This window comes from Paralichthys olivaceus, chromosome 4 (assembly GCF_024713975.1).
Source record: "Paralichthys olivaceus isolate ysfri-2021 chromosome 4, ASM2471397v2, whole genome shotgun sequence".
In the NCBI taxonomy this organism is placed as follows: Eukaryota; Metazoa; Chordata; class Actinopteri; order Pleuronectiformes; family Paralichthyidae; genus Paralichthys; species Paralichthys olivaceus.
The window spans coordinates 7,698,111-7,718,690 of NC_091096.1; the positions used below are offsets into that span (position 1 = coordinate 7,698,111).

General features: G+C 41.4%; 2 protein-coding genes across 7 annotated transcripts; one reads left to right on the forward strand and one right to left on the reverse strand.

The window, feature by feature from the left end:
* Positions 1-544: 544 nt before the first annotated feature.
* Positions 545-13,677, reverse strand: ark2cb (arkadia (RNF111) C-terminal like ring finger ubiquitin ligase 2Cb). 6 transcript variants are annotated; one of them, XM_020099179.2, is made up of 9 exons: positions 13,218-13,677; positions 9,632-12,314; positions 9,177-9,507; positions 8,909-9,040; positions 8,351-8,480; positions 8,049-8,153; positions 7,603-7,686; positions 6,947-7,050; positions 545-4,263 (listed from the first exon to the last, which is right to left on the reverse strand). In XM_020099179.2, the coding sequence occupies exons 2-9, from the start codon at positions 9,750-9,752 to the stop codon at positions 4,146-4,148; spliced, it is 1,125 nt and encodes a 374-aa protein (XP_019954738.1). In that variant the 5' UTR covers positions 9,753-12,314; positions 13,218-13,677; the 3' UTR covers positions 545-4,145. The 6 variants fall into 6 exon arrangements, with proteins under 6 accessions (XP_019954738.1, XP_019954736.1, XP_019954734.1 ...); XM_020099177.2 differs by having other exon boundaries at positions 7,603-7,698; positions 8,909-9,037; positions 13,218-13,676; XM_020099175.2 differs by having other exon boundaries at positions 7,603-7,698; positions 13,218-13,520.
* LOC109637063 (ATP synthase subunit alpha, mitochondrial-like) lies at positions 12,697-18,867 on the forward strand. The gene is made up of 12 exons (XM_020099174.2): positions 12,697-12,783; positions 14,874-15,054; positions 15,536-15,611; positions 16,060-16,229; positions 16,401-16,574; positions 16,873-17,039; positions 17,141-17,441; positions 17,557-17,781; positions 17,874-17,981; positions 18,107-18,251; positions 18,411-18,561; positions 18,662-18,867. The coding sequence occupies exons 2-12, from the start codon at positions 14,995-14,997 to the stop codon at positions 18,738-18,740; spliced, it is 1,656 nt and encodes a 551-aa protein (XP_019954733.1). The 5' UTR covers positions 12,697-12,783; positions 14,874-14,994; the 3' UTR covers positions 18,741-18,867.
* The last annotated feature ends 1,713 nt before the right edge of the window (positions 18,868-20,580 follow it).

The window sequence follows — 20,580 nt, forward strand, 5'->3', positions numbered from 1 at the left end:
TGGAAACAGCTCCACATTACCTCCTCTGACCACATGCAGGGTATATGCAGGAAATCAAGTCATAAAAAGGATCAAATTAGCTATTAAATTGTAGGCTCTATTATACCCACTGTTTTACACACCACTTAAATGGAGGTTTTGAGCATGTGGAGCTTTCACATTAAAAAAGTGTTGACAACATTTTCATAAACAAAAGGTTTTCTCAAATATTGCACCACAAACTGTAGTTTTATACATTTTAGTTTGCTGCAACTCCAATTGTTTAAAGCTTCAATGGAATTGTAAATATGACTATTTGATGTACCTAGGACAAATGGAAATTTGAAAAGCTGTTAGAATGACCTTAAGTCTTGACTGAGAAGGACACTGTGTCTAAATCAATTCAAGCATATGATTAATTTGAATTGATTAATTGATGTACCAGATGGGACTCTGGTACATCAATTAATCAATTCAAATTAAAAGCAAAAGTTGGTCAATATGTCTAATTAAACTTCTATATGAAATGATAAAACCCAGATGCCAAATAAAACCACACACTAGATTAGTTGTCAGCATTTTAGGCAGTTTATTTGAAAAACACATACAAAAAGATCATATACAAGACAATAAATAAAAAAGAGACAGAACAGTTTGGGTTAAGCTATGCAACTTTTTGCATCATCATTAGTAATAAATACAGTACAAAATCCACCCAGAGTGAATCTAAAGATTTTCCACAATATTCACTGATCATGTTATTCTTCATTATGATTTAGCTATTGCTTTCATATTATTGATACATACTTCTACTTTTCTATAAAATACTCAAGATCATAAAACATTGCGCGGTTACAGCAAAACAGCAGTGTGTTGTACAAAGATGGCCACTTCCCTTTTTCACTGGCAGGTTAATAATCGACAATTTTTTTCAGCAGCAAAGAAACATTTGAAATATTCAAGAAGGTACAGCATCATATTAAACACATCTACAGAGCTACTCCCACATACACATAGGAAAACCTGAGAAGGACATGCATTAAAAAGCTTGTGCTTTAAGTTCTACTGTTCATTCCGGTTCATCAGCTTGAGTTAATACTATGGCTACTGTCCAGTTCGCTCTGGAGTTATGGGGGTACACTGTGGAGGGCGTTGGGTAAGGCCAGTGAGAGCACGAAATGAAAGAAGAAGAATAGTAAGACCAGCCAGCGTCATTCCAATCCGATACATGTTATAATAATTTGCAGGATTAGTATTAGTATTAATAAGAAATGCACACCGAAAACGTAGTTAGCTTATTATACCCAGGTGTAAATCACGCTATCTATATTGTATAACCACAGTACACCAGAAGTTTGCTCAATAAGATCAATGGCTCAAGTTAGCATGTTACATACTTCCAAAAATCCCACACAAAGCAACTGCCAGCGATACAGAAGAACGAATAATACAGCTCGTTATGTGGGTCCTAAAATAAGCACTAAACTGAGATCCAGATATGATCGAATATCGTGAACATGGTTGTAATAATACAAAAAAAATGATGAAATGTTAAAATTAGGACTGATTATGGGAAACAAAGCGCCATCATATGAGAAAAGCAAGCGAAACTGTGGAGTCATACTAAGACAAAAGGAGCTGTATCCCGTCATCATCAAAGACGAGGGGGAGGGATGAGGTTTAAACGATAAAAAGAAATCATTCAAACGTAAAATCGAGAGATGACATGATTGGAATGTAATCCAGATCAACAGCACCATGCTGGCTAGCAAATGTGTCAGGGAAACTCCCCCCCAGGTCAATTTTTCAACAATTTTCTTTTTTTCCTCCTTTGAAAAAGAAAACACAGACGGCATGCAAAAGCATCCCCACCGACCAATGCATAATGAGGTATTCTTTTTTTAATATTTTGTGTTATTTTAAATAAATATATTGATTAAATTGCAAAGTTATGAGATAGAGACATTAAATATTCCACCACAATAGCTAGCTAGCTACAGTTAGTAATAAATAATGATTGTTAAATACTTAAGGCATCTTTAATCACAGCATTCTATGTGAACTAGCGAACCTCCATTTTCATCCATCTGTAGTTTTTTGGATGGAGGTCTCATACAAAAAGAAAAGAAATGCAACACAAACAGTCAAGTTACCCTCCAATAATACACAAGGAAGCATGAAAATACTTGAAACTGAGAAGAAACACAAAATCTAGGACAAGAAGAACCCACATCACCAAACCAAAAAATCAGGCAACTCCATATTATAGTGCATTTACAAAACACAAGCTACATTATAACAACAATAAATATGTTTTTGCAGCATTGCAGCTTTTTCTTCACTATGGTTAAAATGGACAGGGACTCGGCATATTAGTACCATGTCCAAATTGGCATGTGAGCGAAAAGAATACAAGTAATAAGAAAAAATATATAAAGAAATGGCAAAAAATAAATTGACAATTGAAATAAAACTAATGTTAAGAACAATTGTTTGGTATTTTTCAAATGGATGGCTTTTTCTCCCTTTCACCCTCCTTCAAGTGAACTACGCCGACATGGTTCATGCATGATATAGAGAAAACGGCTTCTATCACCGAACATGTCACAGTTGTTCTAGCAATACCGTACACGACTACCATGGGAGAGGGGGGGCTGTGGGGACAATCATACACATTCTAGCACATATCACAGGCAAACTAGTTTGAATTTTTCCCTGTAACACCAGACACAGTCTTTTTTATCAAACAGTGGGAGCAACTTAGATTTGAAATGAAAGGAGCCGATACACAACAGAGGCAATTCACCGCATATAAGAAATCACATGTGCTTGTTCGATAGGCAATAAGGTTCCGGTAATAGGTGATACAAATGTCCGATTTTATTCACTCTGATGGCAAGACTCAGGCACTGCATCCTCAAGCCCATGCCGGCCTCTCATGACCACAATCATGCCGCGAGCAAGGCAACACAGAGGAGTTGCTGTTAGACACGGATCCACCGAGCAGCTCTTTGAATCCTAATCGCAGACACTAGGAGAGAAATGCTACATTTGTCCGAGATCTGTGTCTAAGGGCAACTTTGGTCTAAACTCGGGAGAGAGGGAGGGGAAAGGGGGCGGGGGGGTCGCATTCTCGTTCCTCCTCTATGAATGAGTGGGATCGTCAGTATCGTCATAGTATACGCTTCACATGCACAGACACAGTCCCTGTTTCTACTGCTCCACAATATTACGACACAGCCCAAGCCTGCCATACAGCATGCACATCTGAGGCCTCCGCTCTAGATTATGGAGGCCCGACTACGACACTACACAGATCACTGGAAGCCATGCCTGCAGTTAGCGGGTTTAGCATCAAACTCTGATGGCGTCTACCAACCGTTAATCCAAAACCATGTGAGACTAGAACGAGGGATTTTTGGCCTTTTTACACAACTAGCTCCTCCTGTCGTTGCCTATGATTGAACACGCTGAATGTTCTCAGAGCTGTAGTCACCCTCTCTGTTCTGTAGGTTTATTTTGCACAAACATATTTCTCAAAAGTCTTTTTGCTTGCTACACAACACTGTTACTCTGTAAATACTTATTCAGTACTATACTCCATTACACCACAAGCATTCAGCTACAAGAGTTCACACCAAACAACCTCATGCTAATCATTTGATAATATTCTGTACAGATGTGCTGAGGGCTTGGGCAGAGTGCAGCTTAAAGGATTTTTTCACAGGCCTGGGGGAAAGGGTTTAGATGTGGCAGAGAAATGGCCTTAATACACCGCACTGAGCTGGGGAGGTTGGTAGTCAGTGTCCTCTCTCTCTCTCTCTCTCTGTGGCTGTATGGAGAAATGTACACAGGGTACACTGACAGAATCGTGTGAAGCCTCAGCACATCTGTCCATACGTGTCCGCTGCTACGTTTACCTCCAGCAAAGTTCCATTCAACCAACCTTCAGTCCAGCCGCCGATCTGTGCGTCAACCCCCGTCCCTCGTTGTGTTGTAGGTGAGTGTGCTTTGTTGATCCCTCTGTCACGGCCGTCTCACAAGACGGGCTCGTTGAGTGATGCAGAGGGGGAAGAGGGGTGTTTGGCAGAGCTTTTCCCCCCAGAAGGGAGGCAATGGAGAATTCACAAGACCAGATCCGAAGCTGCGGGAGTCGACAGGAGCTATCAACTGTCGGGGGTCAGCTGGGTCTCAATGTCTACTCTGCAGATGGGGCATTTCCTGCTGGTGGCCAGCCACTGGTCCACACATGCCTGGTGGAAGAGGTGCATGCAGGGTAATCTCCTACAGACACAGGGGAGACATGGTTAGGATTTTGATTTACATTTCAAAGCTGAAGGTAATGCTTTATTTCAGGGATCCTGTATTTTAATTAATCTCCAGGAAATATAATTTATAATTATTTCCTACAAATGACTTAGTATTAGGTTTTGTGTAGTTTGGTACAAATCATAAAAACAAGTGTTTGCTGCTGCCTGCTTTGTATTTGAGTTTCTAATATCTAGAATTTCTTAAGCAAAACAGTTCATCATTTTCTTTTTTTCTCCTGATTATGTTTTTCTCTTTAATAATTTATAGTTAGAATAATGATAATCTATTTTTAATGCATATTTTATGTATTTTTTATGTCAGACATAGAGCGCCACCTTGAATTCGTTCGTTCATAAAAAGTGCAAACTGTGGAAATAATTCCGTTAGTTATATTCTATAAACACTGTTATAAATAACATAACTAAAACTGTTCTAACAGCTGGATTGTGACTGAGGTGGTTGCTCAAGTCAAGTTAAGTTACAAAGCACATGCAAACTGCAGTAAAATTAAATAAAAGAGAAATAAAATATAACATGGAAAGAGCCAAGTTGAAGCCTTGAACTCGGTGATGAGCATGTAATTTAATGGCTCTTGTCGTGTTAAGTATCCAGACTGTGTCGAGAATAGGCCCAGATGTCTGCCTGTGTTTCACATTTGGCAGCAGACTGCGTCTCCAATGACCTCTTGTGATCACATTTTGCTTCACAGCTCACATCTGATTTCATCTGTGGGGAAATTGTGACTGCTGCTACAAAAGCAAGGATCGACTTGACAATACAGTTAGCAAGAGAGTTTTGTAGACTATTTAATGAGGACTTAAATAACCATCCACATATTAGTCCTTGGAACATGATTGCATTCATTCTACAGTTCATATCTCAACATGAGTCCTTCAACAGCCCTGTGATCTGAGTCTGTCATTAAAAATGTTTTTTTAAATCAACCAATAATTATAAGAAAAGTGAAAATGTGTTATTTCAAAAATCTTTTCTTGACATGTCGCTCTGAGGTCAGATTCCCTTGAAAGCATCAGAGGACACTTCTCTGGTTAACGGTCCTTTTTAAATCAATTCCACTTCACACACTCCTCATTTTCTCTTTGGTGAGCGTGTGGCCTGAATGTATTAATCATCACACCTGTCCACTCATGACTGTATCATCTAAGATACGCTTGTGTCCAGACATGTGCTCTTTATACATTTACTTGTTTTATCTGACTGTGATTCAGTGGATCTAAGTGTCGATGCAGTGGAGTCTTAATGAATGATCAAAAGACCAGAGAGTTTAAGGATTCAGAACATGGCTGAATAAACATATTCTACAGGCTTATAATTATAAATGTAGCTTTCCTCTGAACATGACCCAACTCGTAAAATATCAGGGGACCAGAAACACCCAACCCTGGAAAGGATTTCACTGACTTTTTTTTATTCATGTCTGTTTTTTCTTTCTCAGAAAATAAAATAACTTGCTCTGTCACTTTGCCAGTTTGACAGATCGCAACACTGGACACACATCATAAGATTTGTGAAATGCTAATGTTGTCTTCAGAGAGAGTTTTTTTTAAGATGAGGTGCTGGAAGAAATCCTGTGATAGGATTTTTGGTCCTGATGCTTTGAACTTACTTGGCAGAACCAATTTAGGGTTAAAAATTGCTTCAACTCTATGGCTGTGAATCCATTCTGAAGCAGTGCTATGGGAAATGTGTGTTTTTCTCAGGTCTAGTGTGTATATGTGTATATGTGTATGTGGAGCGGTTCCAAGAGTAACAACACTGTGTCTACGCGGACCGCATTGTGCATATTTTCCAAATTGAGCTTATGAGACACTGCTTTATCTCTATCTCAGGAATTTTCACGCTGATCTAAAAACTCACCAGGCAAAAGAACATAAGAAGGATGATCTAGTGATGACTAACAACAGAGCTCTGAAATTTCATGGAAGTTCATCCAAACATTTTCAGGACATTTAGCTAAACAACACAACCTGCCAACCTCATGGTGGCCGAAAGGTGAGGGATAACCAAAGTCTACAGGATAACTCGTCTGGAGAGAGTATATATATATATATATATATATATATATATATATATATATGTGTGTGTATCTGTATAGAATTTCATGGGAATCCATCAAACAGTTTCAAGACATTTTAATAAAATCCAAAGATAGAAAGAAAATTCTGGATCACCTAAGTCACAAGCATATCCTCAGTAGACTGGGGCTGGGCGGTAAAAGGATAAAGATGATTATCGCTAAATAACTTTTCCTCGATAGAAATATAAGACACGGTCGATAGAACTCATTCCATCCACGTTTTAACCGACAACACGAACAGCCAGTGACAATGATAATAGTGCCGCGCCGAACCAATCATGTGGCTGGAATAGATTTACAGCCATGTCAGGTTAGGTTGACAAACAGACTGTAGGAGCAGCAGCAGACAGATATTAAATGGATCAACCCATTTATCTGGATCCACTCCAAAATCTAATGGGTTCTTCCTGAGGTTATTCTCTGCCCACTCATACTCATACCCAAGCAGACAACAAATGATATGTAAAGCTATTATGTTCACATTTGCATAACAATTATCCCCCCCACACACACACCCCACCCCCACTGAAAAAGCAACAGTTAAATGTGCGGTTGTACCTGACGTCCTCTCCGTCCTCCAGCATCGACAGACAGATGGTGCACTTCTCATCTGTGTCCAGCTCCTCATCATCCAGACACATCTTCAGGTCCTGGGGTATTCTCTGCAGCGAGCAAAGCAAACAGACTTCAGTTATTACAGCGCGTCATGCAGCTGCGTGTTATCTTTTTGCCATAGGTGGCTCTGAGTCGGCCAAGAAACGAGGGGAAGAGTCACTTTATCATGCATCTCAGAGAAAAACAATAAGACATCAGATGGAAAAGACTCAATTACTCACTCCCAGTGCACTAAATGATCTGACACTCCTTGCACAGAATTTGGGTCATATTCAGTGCTGATGCTTTTTTAAATTCATTCCACGCACATATCTGCAGACAACTGCATGAGTCATCCCTCGGCTGGAATTGTGCATGCTGCAGACCTGTCTCACTAAGCTGCCAACGGAAATGAGTTTGACCTTTGAACTGCTGTGAGACTCCTGATCCCCTTCCAACCCTCATCTTCACTTCTTGATCTTCTCCACCCAATGCTGACCTTTTACATTCCTGTCTTTTCTTTTGGTTCTAATTTCTCGCACAATTCTTCCCCTATACCACTCCACATCAAATCGATCTTCCTCTCAGCGTGAAGGTATTATACCTGGGGACTATTTTACCTTTTTGTACTTATGGGGGAAAGTAAATCTCTCTATGGTAGTTTGGACCGCTCCACGATTGACACTGCCCAGTCTGTCCTCCAGCTGCAGAAGCTCCTACAAAAGGAGACAATATGTGAATGTCTTTTAATTTATATAACAAATACAAATCCCTCCAGAGAAAAAAAAGGAATTTGCATAATACATGAAAATATAAGTTGGTGGTTCAAGGATCCAGAAAGCACCTCTTAGAAAATAATAGCATCTTGTTCAAATGAAAACAAATGTCATGAGATTGAAGACAGCTGGGCCATTAAAGGCATCTGGAACACAGAGAAACTGGAAACAAGACAATCAGTTACACACTCAAGCCTGTCCAGCACATTGGTCACAAAGAACGCAAAGATAAATTAGTGTTGACTGGTGCGTCTGCTATTGAGAGAGAGACAGAGAAGGAGCGCACAAACCTCGTAGCTCTCTCTAACAGCAGACGCGTGGCGGGAGGGGTTGAGACTCTGCAGAGCCAGCAAGTGCAGCTGGGGATATGGGTAGTTTCTGATCTCATGCACAACCTGGGAGATGACAGATAAAAGAAGCTTGTGTCAGCTCTGCAGCAGTAATCAGGGAGGAGGAGAAAAAAAAAAACACAGGAACACAGGTCGTCCCCGGTTGCTGGGTATCAAGATTAATCTCAGGAAAACTAGAGGAGAAACGCTGCGAGTTCACCGAGGCGAGCATGACTGATTGTAGCGAGGAAGAGGACGCTCACCACTTGCGTTGAGGCATTGTTTCTAGGGAAGTGGTGCATCCTAGGAGAGGTCAGGTAGTGCTGATAGTGCTGTGGCAGTGGATGGATGTGATACTGGTGGGGCGGCAGTCCAGCATCGACACTTAGATCCCTGCACAGAAACCGACAATCAAGTCAAGTCATTTACAAACTAGTCATTTACCGCATTTCTGACAAATTGTCTTTTGTTAGCAGTGCAGCAACAACCACAGTGTGATTTCCAACCACAGGAGTACTTCTCCAGAAACTCTGATGTACATGGAAAAGATTGTGGACTAAGATCTGAATCTTTTCTAATAATTCAAACTAAATGAAAATGTATTACAGTGTATATTTCCAATTTTAGCATCTAATAAGAGCTGATTCGCTTTGGGCTCTTTTTCAATTTGGTACTAAACCCATTGAATGTGTGACAGCAGGCTGATGGTGCAGTCATTTTATGAAATCTGAAATTACACCATGTTTTTCTAGCAAATGAAAAGAAATTGCTGTTTGCCGATGTGGCACTGTGTTCTGTATTATCAGAGGTATACTTCTTACCAGTCTGTGCCTTCAGCCAGGTAACGGGGCTGCTGCACCACAGGCTGAGGGGGCACATGAAGAGGCGGAGCAAACTCGTACCCAGGCCGTAATCTGTGGGGCTGGTGAGGAACTCTCTCTGGGGTGCGTCTACTGACAAAAATAACCAAGTATTTGAAAACATCCTGATTTTTTTTACCCCCGGGAAACAGTGAATATGAATCTGTGCAAAGGATCCACTTGAACCATCACTTGTACAGTACATTTCCCTGCAAACCTGTGTGGATACCTGGAGGGTGGCAGGATGTGTCGGTGCTGGGCCTCAAGGATCTGCTGCTGGAGGAGGTATTGCTGGTGTAATGCCTGAGGTAGGAAGGGAGGGGCGGGAATGTCCTGGAACTGGGGAGTGGGCAGGGGATTAAGGGGCGGGTGGAGCGGAGGGCCATGTTGGTGGCCGGGAGGGGCCAAGTGGGGGTTAATGCCTGACTGTGGCTGCCCTGGGTGGGGCATGGGGAAGTCCATGGGCAGCGGAGCCTGAGGACCTAACTGGAAGTGCCGGCAAGAGGTAGCATGGCTGTGCTGCTGCTGCTGCTGTTGCTGTTGCCGGTTGAAATGGGATCCTGTGGAGGATAAGGAGAAGTCGTCAGGCACCCGAGGGGAAGAGATTAGCTGGAATTAATTGTGGGTGAAATGTGGTGTCACTGTGTGTGTGATATAGCATGTTAATGAAGCCCTACCTCTTACCTAGGGTGAAAAATACTTCTGTGGGGGTGGGAAAATGATGGTTACCACAAGTACCATGAACATGACAACCATTTTCGGTCCTGCACACACAACGTGAGCTTTTCATTTTCTTTAATTGCATTTCCGACCTCTGGAGTGACTCCTGGTCTTCTGATTCACAGACTAGCGGACTGGATCAGAACAGATGAAATCTACCAGATCTTCAGCGCAGCTCACTTCTTATCATTTCTGCAGCTGAGTGGGAGTGAATGCTCTCATGCAAGTTAACCTTTATACCTAAGATTTGCTTTACATTAAACTGTTTCGAAGCCAAGTTTCTATCTATTCAACATTGAAGAACAGTTCCTTCATTCTTAAAAATGAAACCAGGCAATAAAATCTCACTATTAAACATGTTTCAGTGAAATCTACTGTCTCTTTGTGCCTTACACTTACAGTAAAGCTCTACAAGTTCTTCTCCCATACGAACATTCAGGATTGAGAGGAAATAGCTTGAATGCTTTTTAACTCCCTCCAACCACAGCTATTTGGCAGCAGCGCTGAACAGACTGCTGTCAAGACTCAACAGGGAGAAAAAGACAGGCTAGCTTGTGCTGTGGTGCAATGTGGTATTAATACTGTGCTTTGGCTGAAAAATATCTTTTTGATTATGGAAGGACTGAGACACTACAGTAACAAATTTAGCTTTGATTAGAAACCTTTGAGGAAATCCCGGCCAGAAAAGAGCCATAGTGGGCCTCCAGCGGAGCAGGATTCAACAAAACTGTGCTCTGTTAAGTCCATTTGGCAGAAAGTGAAGCAGTGAAATTTACAGAAACCTGCCAGTTAAGAGATTAAAATTGTGCAAGATGCTAAATTCCACTACGGTTTGAGTTTAATCTGCCTTGACAGTGTAAAATACATGACGAATTTGATGTAAACAGTGGAATCTTCTTTTTTTCCCCAAAAAAAATCATGAGGAAATAGGCTAAGTCTACATTGCATTTACTTGGAGTACGCTTGAGAAAGGCAGTATGATTTTAAAAACACGCCCAGAAGAGGAAAGCCGTGCGACTTTCGGGCAAAATTTACAGCTTAAAAGGAGGTTGCCGGTGTGTAGCCGGGTAGACAACAGATGACCTTGCTGCCGTGGGTTAAAGGCTCAAGTCTAGACTTTAAATAGCACACTGCGTTTTCAAGCATCTCAGTGAAAACGATCACCATGAATGACAGCAGATAGACTCATTCGGGCCCTGTGATGGAGGAAGCGTGGAAATCGTCTATCTTTGTCACAGCAGGAGAGGAGGTGGGTGGGGGGGTGGAGAGGGGGCAGGTAGGGACAAGGGAGAGGGAGGACAATAAATGGAAATCAGCAAGAAGCACACTGAAGGTTAGGAAAAACACTATATTCTTTATTGAAAAATATTAGTATATGTGGATTTTGTGTTTTCTGTCCTGTTTTTTGCTTGTAATAATAGTATAATTCCATGCAACAAAAATAAACAACATAGACTGAAGGCAAGGCCCACCATGCTCCATATAGGGTTAAAAAGAACAAAAGCGGCATCCAATGAGCAGACGTGTTGGCTACAGCACATGATTCCAGTACAGCAGGGTAACATCTTTACTACAGAAAGATTACATTGGATTTTCACTAGTCAATGTAGAAAAACAAAAACCAAAAATTATGAATCATAAAATGTGATCATGCATTGAAAGTACTATTACCAGAACAAAAGGTAAAGAGAGACCACAACCAAACAATAAAAGACGTTATTACTAATAGAGGATCTCTTTTTTTAGCAGTGCAGGAAAATAGGCATCCCTGTGAAATGGATAGCATTTTGGCCGTATGTTAGTGGGGGAAAATAAGGAAGTGATGAACCACCAGTGAGCATGTTTTGATTGCTTGAATGTTTAGTTTCATTTGCCCATGAGACGGCAAACGGCCCTGACAATTCAGTGTGATTCGAAGCTTGAAATTTGCAAAGGGAACAAAAAGGATTACACAAAAATGGAGACAGTTATGGCAGGTTGTTGTGTGCAGGTGCAGTGTACCTTTTCAGTCATTGCAAGCGATCACGTCACAGCGTTTGCTGCAATGTTTTAACAACAACAAACATGGCATGCACGTGGGTTCCAATTCGCATGCTCTGTTTTTTTTTTAAATGAGGGTCTTTTTTTCTTTTTTTTTTAAATCACGTACATTGCACCTTGTGTGAAGAGAAAAGGAGGATGAGCCAAATTCTGGTGTTCAACAATGCAGTGCGGTGTTTGAGATCATGCAAAATGTATCCACTTTACAGGAATTTACAGCATGTTGTCTATCAAGACTGGATGGGAGGTACACAATGACATTCAACTGATATCTAAAAAAAGGAGCTAAAATGTTAACTCAGTGCTACAGCAATTTGACAAGAAAAAAGACAAAAAGGTGCTCTGGACTAGGTGTTAGCTATTGTTTTAGCTCAACATGGAAAGTCTATGGCTGAGTACATCTTGGGAGGGAGGGGGTGTGCTTTTTTTTAATACCAATGTCGTCTTCTGATGGAAAGAGGAAATGAAGAAGGGATTCACAATACAGCTAAATGCAGAGAACAGGCAGAGGCCACGCCACACCACACAGCAGCAGATGATCATTAGCTACACAATGGGGGGGACGACAAAGATCTGATAAATGCAGAATGTAGAGCCAGCCTCCATACTATGAAACAGGGAAATAAGAACAGAAATAAAAGCACAATGAAATCACTGAGGCCACTGTTGTGAAATTAATGTTACACTGTAGCTTTAGCATTGTTTTATCTGGTTTTGGTTTTGTTGTTGCTGCAATTCGTCAGCTCCAAACAATCAGCTGCTGAATTGCCAATTAGCAAATAAAAGAAGAAGAAGAAAAAAAAAAGGCGAGTGATGCTTTGATGGATCGGGAGGTTCCACGCTTCCCTGTGGGTAATAGACCGTGTGTCGATAGAGTCTACGGGCCGATCGACGCGGAGAATACCGAGTGAAAACACGGTGGAAGGAGAGAGAGAGGGAGAGAAAACGACGAGCGATAGCAGGAGCAGATGATCTTCAAATGACATCATCCGCGCTCAGATAAGCTGACTGGCTGGAGAGGCTACGTCTATTTTGCGGTATTTTTGCAGCGCAAATACGGCTGGAGGGGATTGGAGGTGACGACCATGCATCGTATTGTGAATTATATGCAACACGAATAAAATGCGTCTCGAAATAATATCTATCGTTCTTTTGAGGAGGGGGGGGGGGGGGGTTGACCGCATGTGTGAATCCTTTGTGAGAGATGTTTCCGCTCCAAGACATAGCCTGAGCCAAAGGAGCCAGTTAGCTTACCCTTTAGCGGCGGTATTTGTTTTTAATCAGACGCGATCGCACAACATAAACTGCGTCGTTCGATAGTTCGCGTTAATCTTAAACCAACACGGGTTCAATAAAAGTCACGTTTGCGAATCATCCGATCGCTATTCCCGAGCTAGCTAACGCGAGCTAACCAAGCGGCTAAGCTCCGGCTAGCTAGCCAGCAGCTGCAGTGAATATTAAGATAAACAGGGCACATGTTTTGGGATCGATATGAATATTAATACCGTACCTCTGTTTCTTACGGAGCCGAATACGGGAAGAACCAGGTATCCGACATGCACTAACACCATCCTGGGATCCGTATCTCAAGGTTCCGCTGGGTTATTCGGAGAGACACAGAAGTACTAGCCCATGCGGATCTACATTCAGGCGGCTGCTTGTTGCTGGAGAACCGAGCGGATCGACTGTCTGACTCCGACAAAAGCAGACGTGTCGTGCGCCGTCCGGGGCGACAGGGGGCGATGTTGCGACACTGCGAGTCTCCACACTGACCTCGAAGAACAATGGAGTCACCGTGAAAAGTTGTTTTTGTGTTCAGGTTTTTATTTTTGGGGAGAAATGGGAAACGATTACATGAATGAGTTTGAATAGTTTGTGTTGATATTTGAGCAGTTCAAGTTCAGTCAATGTCTTTTAATAACGAAGGTTATTCATTTGTCAGAGGTCACAAAAAAACTGAAGATAAGAGTTTTTCAAATTTCAGGGAAATTTTAAGAAAAGTGTGACAACCTCACTTACAGCTTATCTGCTGCAATTTAAGTAATCAGTCATCAATCAAATTGTATTCTTATACCCCATATTCACAAATCACAATTTGTAACATAATGGAAAAGTCAATGTTTTTCCATAAGAATTATTATTATTATTTGGTCGTTTAGCAGATGCTTTTATCCAAAGCGACTTACAAGGGAGACATAACATTCAAGTTACATAGCAACAAAGATCTTGTAACAATAAATACTACCCTACGTTTAAGGGCAAAAAGAAAATGTCTGATACAGATGAAGGGGCAGCAATGACAAATTAATTGAGGAGTTATTGTCAGTAATGGGTACGTAGACGTATTGTATTTCAAGCAGTTTTGTTGTAATCATAGTCCATGATCAGCTGTCACCACGATCAGGATCCACCATCATGATCTACGATTAGCTGCCAACACAACCACTGTAATGTTTCCTACATATAGATATTAGTTATAAAATAAATTGGGAATCTGTAAATATCATCATAACAATCATTCTTTCCACTTAAACATCAATTTTCTGGCCCCAGGTCAGGCCTAATGGTTAATTGAATTAATTTTGTGATAAGGAATACAGCTGGGAAGGAGATGGAAATGTAAAAATGTAAATACATTTATGCACTTGGCAAATGATTCTACACCGTTTCACTCTATACCATTCATATGGATTATCAATATATCTTTTGTGCTTTGGTTGGTGTAACAGTAGTTTCTTTTATGTGTAGTGTATTTTATTTTTGTGAAACCTATAAATAGATGTGAAAAATTAGGAAATAAAAATAATTCAAATATAGCATTTTGCAGTTTTTAGAGGAGCAATCATGGAATTTGTGTCACTCTGACAGGTGCAGACAATAACGACACATAACAGTGTTTGCAAATTAATAAAAATAACCCCTGTATTGTAATAGTGGCAGCAGGAGCAGTAGTATCAGAACTTTAACTGCCCGTGGCCAAAACTGACTAACTGTACATATTGCACAATCCCTCCCCTGGTGGGTTAGTACAGTACAGTACAGTACAGTATAGTATAGTATAGTATAGTATAGTATAGTACAGTATAGTACAGTACAGTACAGTACAGTACAGTATAGTACAGTACAGTATAAAATATATCTGGCAGTGTCTTCTCCCTGTCGACAGGGGGCAACAATGAGTCGGAGCAGGAAATGTGACATGACACATAAATAGAAGAAGAGTCCATTCAGCCATTACATTGACTCCCAGGCGGTGGTGGAGGACAGGTCATTAGCAACCCGACAACATGTTATCCGTGAGAGTTGCAGCAGCTTTGGCCCGGAGCCTGCCCAGGAGGGCTGGATTTGTAAGTATTCAAGCTGATCAATTTACCTGTGGTGTTGAATTTGCAGCGATTTAACGCAATGTCAGCGTAGCCTTGTGGGCGTGAAGGGTAACGTGAACGCTACAGGCCGCTAGCTAACTTTGCACCCGCTCGCGAATGCGGGTTTTTTTTTCACGCAACTCATCTGAACTAGGTAAATATTAATGCTGACAATATTGCAGTCGATGTCACGGATGCGTTTGTGGACGTTGCCCTTCTTTTCGTCCTGCAGCGAGCGAGGCTAAAGATAGCACCTATGCTAACGGTAGCAGCCGGCTAACGGCTCATTCAGCCACGCTGTGAAGGTCAGAAAGTCTGACAGCGCATGTCCCCTCCGCTGCACCAGTCAAACCAGCGTTCGAACCGCACCGACTTCAACAGCCTCGCTGCAAATGTTCACGGTGAACCTCTTTGTTTCTGGCCCCAAACATGTTGTAATGTCTGTTTGACGCTATGTGCGCAGGTGTCCAAGGCTGTGCCGGCCGCCTGTGTCGGGGTCAACCACCTCCACACACACCGACCATGGCTGCAGAAGACAGGTGAGAAAGTCCTCAACAACCGGACACAGACTTTATCCTCCAGCTCGTCAGGCACACAGACGTGATCCATGAAGGTCACTGGTCATATTGTGATTTTTAAGAGTTTATCTGGTTACTGCAATGTCACATTCACCACAGAACTGTTTGGAAAAGCAGCTTCTCATATTCCCAAGATGTTTGATGCGTTCATTTGTGAAATAAAGCTGAATAGCCATGATTCCAGCCATAATATAACATTTTCTACAAAAAGGAAATATACAGATAATTAAATTATTCTTCAGTATTGTGACTAAAACTAAAATCTATTCTCAAATCTAGGGATTTATATTAATTTATTGTTAAATTAATCTGGGACATGCAAAAATATTGTGTCATAATATTATATTGATAGTGCATGCATGAATAAAGTTTCTGTATTCTTACATGTTGTTGGTCATCTTTATGACAGGCACAGCCGAAGTGTCTTCCATCCTGGAGGAGAAGATCATGGGAGCTGACACCTCTGCAAACCTGGAGGAGACCGGCCGTGTGCTGTCCATCGGTGATGGTATTGCCAGAGTCTACGGGCTGAGGAACGTCCAGGCAGAAGAGATGGTGGAGTTCTCTTCTGGTCTGAAGGTATGTCTAAAAACTGCACACAATGGACAAAGAACATGAACGTTTTGGTGAGATGTATCACAATCTTAAATTACCAGTGTCTTGAACTTGTTTCTGTTTTTCCTGTTTCTATGCTCAATGAATGTAAAACTACGAACTTGCTCACAAGGTCTAAAATGCTTTTTCCTTCAGGGTATGTCTCTGAACTTGGAGCCTGACAACGTTGGTGTTGTGGTGTTCGGTAACGACAAGCTGATCAAGGAAGGCGACATTGTGAAGAGAACTGGTGCCATTGTGGATGTTCCAGTCGGCGTGGAGCTGCTCGGCCGTGTGGTGGACGCTCTGGGAAACGCCATTGACGGAAAGGTTATTTGAGATTTTAATGGCTTTTTAACTACCAATGAATCAACCTGGAACAACTCAATTATAATTCTTCTCAATGGTCGTTGTCAAAGAAATGTTTTCTTTCATTTATTATGAAATGTATTATTTTTATTTTGTTACCTAGTTTTTAGATCTTGAACCCTTGAATCCAACTGTTTAACTACTAATCAACATTAACCAAAAATAGTTAATACCTTTACTAAAATCTAATTTAATAAATTAGCAATGTTATCTTCTTGATATGACAGCTCATTTGTTTATTTACTTTATTTTTTTTCAGGGTCCCCTGGGTTCCTCGGAGCGTAGGCGTGTGGGTCTTAAGGCCCCTGGTATCATCCCCCGTATCTCTGTGAGGGAGCCCATGCAGACTGGAATCAAGGCTGTGGACAGTCTGGTGCCCATTGGCCGTGGACAGCGTGAGCTGATCATTGGTGACAGGCAGACTGGGTAAATGTTCTGAAACAGAGAAATGTTTTTGATCGAGGGGAACTGCAGCTATAACAATTCATATTATTCTTCTCTCAAATAATCGGGCATCTTCTCTCCAGCAAAACCGCCATTGCTATCGACACAATCATCAACCAGAAGCGCTTCAATGAAGGGACTGACGAGAAGAAGAAGCTGTACTGTATCTACGTCGCCATCGGACAGAAGAGGTCCACTGTGGCTCAGCTGGTGAAAAGGCTGACTGACGCTGATGCCATGAAGTACACCATCGTGGTGTCTGCCACTGCCTCTGATGCTGCCCCTCTGCAGTACCTGGCCCCATACTCTGGCTGCTCCATGGGAGAGTACTTCAGAGACAATGGCAAGCATGCCCTGATCATCTATGACGATTTGTCCAAGCAGGTAAAGGCTCAGATCACTGGGGGGAAATCCTCTCCTCATTTATATCAATAATGAATTTAAGGCAGCAGTCCCACATGCAACCTTTTGTAAATTGACTTTTCCTCCCCCCCCTCAGGCCGTTGCTTACCGTCAGATGTCCCTGCTGCTGCGTCGTCCCCCTGGTCGTGAGGCTTACCCTGGTGATGTGTTCTACCTGCACTCCCGTCTGCTGGAGAGAGCTGCCAAGATGAACGACAACTTCGGTGGTGGCTCTCTGACCGCCCTCCCCGTCATCGAGACTCAGGCTGGTGATGTGTCTGCCTACATCCCCACCAACGTCATCTCCATCACAGATGGACAGGTTGTTTTCTAAGTTTTCTCTTGCTGCCACATTCATGAAAATGTCTGCGTCACTCTGTTATATTGGGTTTAATCCAAATGTGTTTGCTGCAGATTTTCTTGGAGACTGAGCTGTTCTACAAGGGTATCCGTCCAGCTATCAATGTGGGTCTGTCTGTGTCCAGAGTAGGCTCTGCTGCCCAGACTAAAGCCATGAAGCAGGTAACATCTGGAATTCATATTTTAAATGAAACATCTGCAGTGTATACATTCAAGTAAAAAAAAAAAAGCATTTCATTAAGCACGAAGCTACAGTCAAACTTTCTATTTCTTTTTTTACCTCCTAGGTGGCTGGTACCATGAAGCTGGAGCTGGCTCAGTACCGTGAGGTGGCTGCCTTCGCCCAGTTCGGTTCTGACCTCGACGCTGCCACCCAGCAGCTCCTTAACAGGGGTGTTAGGCTCACTGAACTGCTGAAGCAAGGACAGTACTGTGAGTGTTAATTACAATTTCCTTTTGTCACTTATATCACCATATTGTACATTTCAAAGCAACTACAAATTTAGTTTAAATGACATTTTAAATGTAATTAACTGTTGTCTTTATAAAAGCTTAATTGGACCACTAAACTTTCTCTGACCTTGCCTCCAGCTCCCATGGCCATCGAGGAGCAGGTAACAGTCATCTATGCTGGTGTCAGAGGTCACCTGGACAAGATGGAGCCAAGCAAGATCACAAAGTTTGAGAAGGCTTTCCTGCAGCACGTCCTCAGCCAGCACCAGGACCTCCTTTCCGCAATCAGGTGAGACATTTTTTTTTTTCTCTGCTTATAATTGGACCATAATGTAACATAATGAATTTACAGGTTTAAAAACATGTTTTAACTCTGTTGTTTGTTTCAGGGCTGACGGCATGATCTCAGAGCCATCAGATGCTAAACTGAAGCAGATTGTACTGACCTTCCTGTCCAGTTTTGAGTAATGGATAGCACTTCTGTCGTTCTTCAGTGAGCTCCCTGTCTTTGTCCCCGTTACGCTTATATATGTGAACACACTGAAGGCCAAAACCTCCATGTACAGATTTCTCCAAATAAAATTTTACAACCCTATCGTGCTGTAAAATGCTTCTGACTGTGCGCTTCGCTTAACTACAGCAGGTTGTGTTTAGTTTGGAGCCCTCAGAGCAGATTTCACCAGTAACAGACGAGCTGGAGTCATGTGAGAAGTACAAACACATCAAATGTGTGTATTTGTATTTCATTGTCCCAAAATATAAAGTTAACATGTAGCAACACAAGTCATCTGCTGTTTACTGTCATGAATTGTTCATAAGAGGGTAAATAAATGAGTTTAGGTTGACTAGACAAGTATCTGTTCACTTCTCTTTTCAGAGTATGTGAAGAGTAAGTGCAAGCCTAGTTTTTAACTAGGGATGAAATGCGGTGAAGTGTTTGATACGATGGTAATAAACTCAGTTACAACCCATCTTGAATTGTCTGTATTATTTAGAATTTATTGGGTAAATTTACAATCTATAATTCATAATATGTCAAGCATGTGTATGTGTTTATTTCAAAGTGGGATTGCAACTAATTTATTTCTTATAATCACCATAGTTTATTTATGAATCTTTTTGGCTATATTATGAAAAGATGCTCAATTCTTTTGCAGCTATTTAAGATTGTTTATTTTGTTTGACCAAAATCCAAAGTTATTTAATTTTTAAAAGGAAGCAAGACATCCTGACATTTGAAAAATCCAAATACAGCACTGGTATATGTTAATTTAGCTTGATAACTGAAACTGCACTAAAAGATTATTAATATCAAACAAAAACATTTTGTCTGATTATCAATAGAATAATTAGTAGTTAGGTTCTATTCTTTTTTTTTTAAACATGAAATCTGACACTTCCAAAAGGTTTTGTGCAGCCTTTGTGTCTTTCATGACCACTAGGTGGCCATAGAACCCAAAAAGAAGACTGAGCTACTCAGGCTGAACAAAGTTTCAACTGTTGTAGTGGGAGAGGAAATCAGACCCCAACACCACAGTGTAGTAATACTCTGTGGTGTTGGGATTATGCAGTCAAACCTCAGTGAAAATACAAAAGCATCAAAATATATATTTAGAAGTACCAAGAGTAAAAGATGTCATCGTGCAGATTAATTTCAAAATAGTGTTTGTGATGAAAAGGAAAAAGAGCATCTTGTACAAGGTTTAATAAAGAGGGATCAGATTACATTGCAAGCCTCTGCATACACATCTGTATTCCCTCAACCACAACATTAAAGATTTGTATGAAAAGGTTTGGTGGTTGGAATTGAGCTGAAGAACAACGTCAGTGGTCCATTCCTGCTTCGGTGACATAAAGTCTCACTGAGGATATGTTTCCCCTTTGTGAGGTCAATGTGTCTTTTCTACTTCTCTATTCGAGGGCGCCACTTAAAGCAGGAACCAAGTTAAATAGATACAGCTGTTGTTCAAGTCGAGTACTTCTCTGTGAGGGATTCCATCTGGAACTTTAACTTCACTCTCTTACGGTCGGAGTTCAACACCATTCACCTTCCGGTTCTTCTTTCAATCTTACCTGTCTCTAGGATCACTACAGTGGCCTCACAGGGGCCAGACAGGTCCCAGCATGAGGTTATTTGATTTGTCATTAACATGTCAGGAACATTTAGTGTGGAGGAAATTAAAAATCTGAACTGAGACAATTGTTTCAGTGACCGTTCTTTAAATGCTGTCATTGCACGCTGTACTCTGAGTGGCCTGTTTGTGCAGCAGCAGCAGCAGCATCACTGCCTGGACAGATAAAGTGCGAC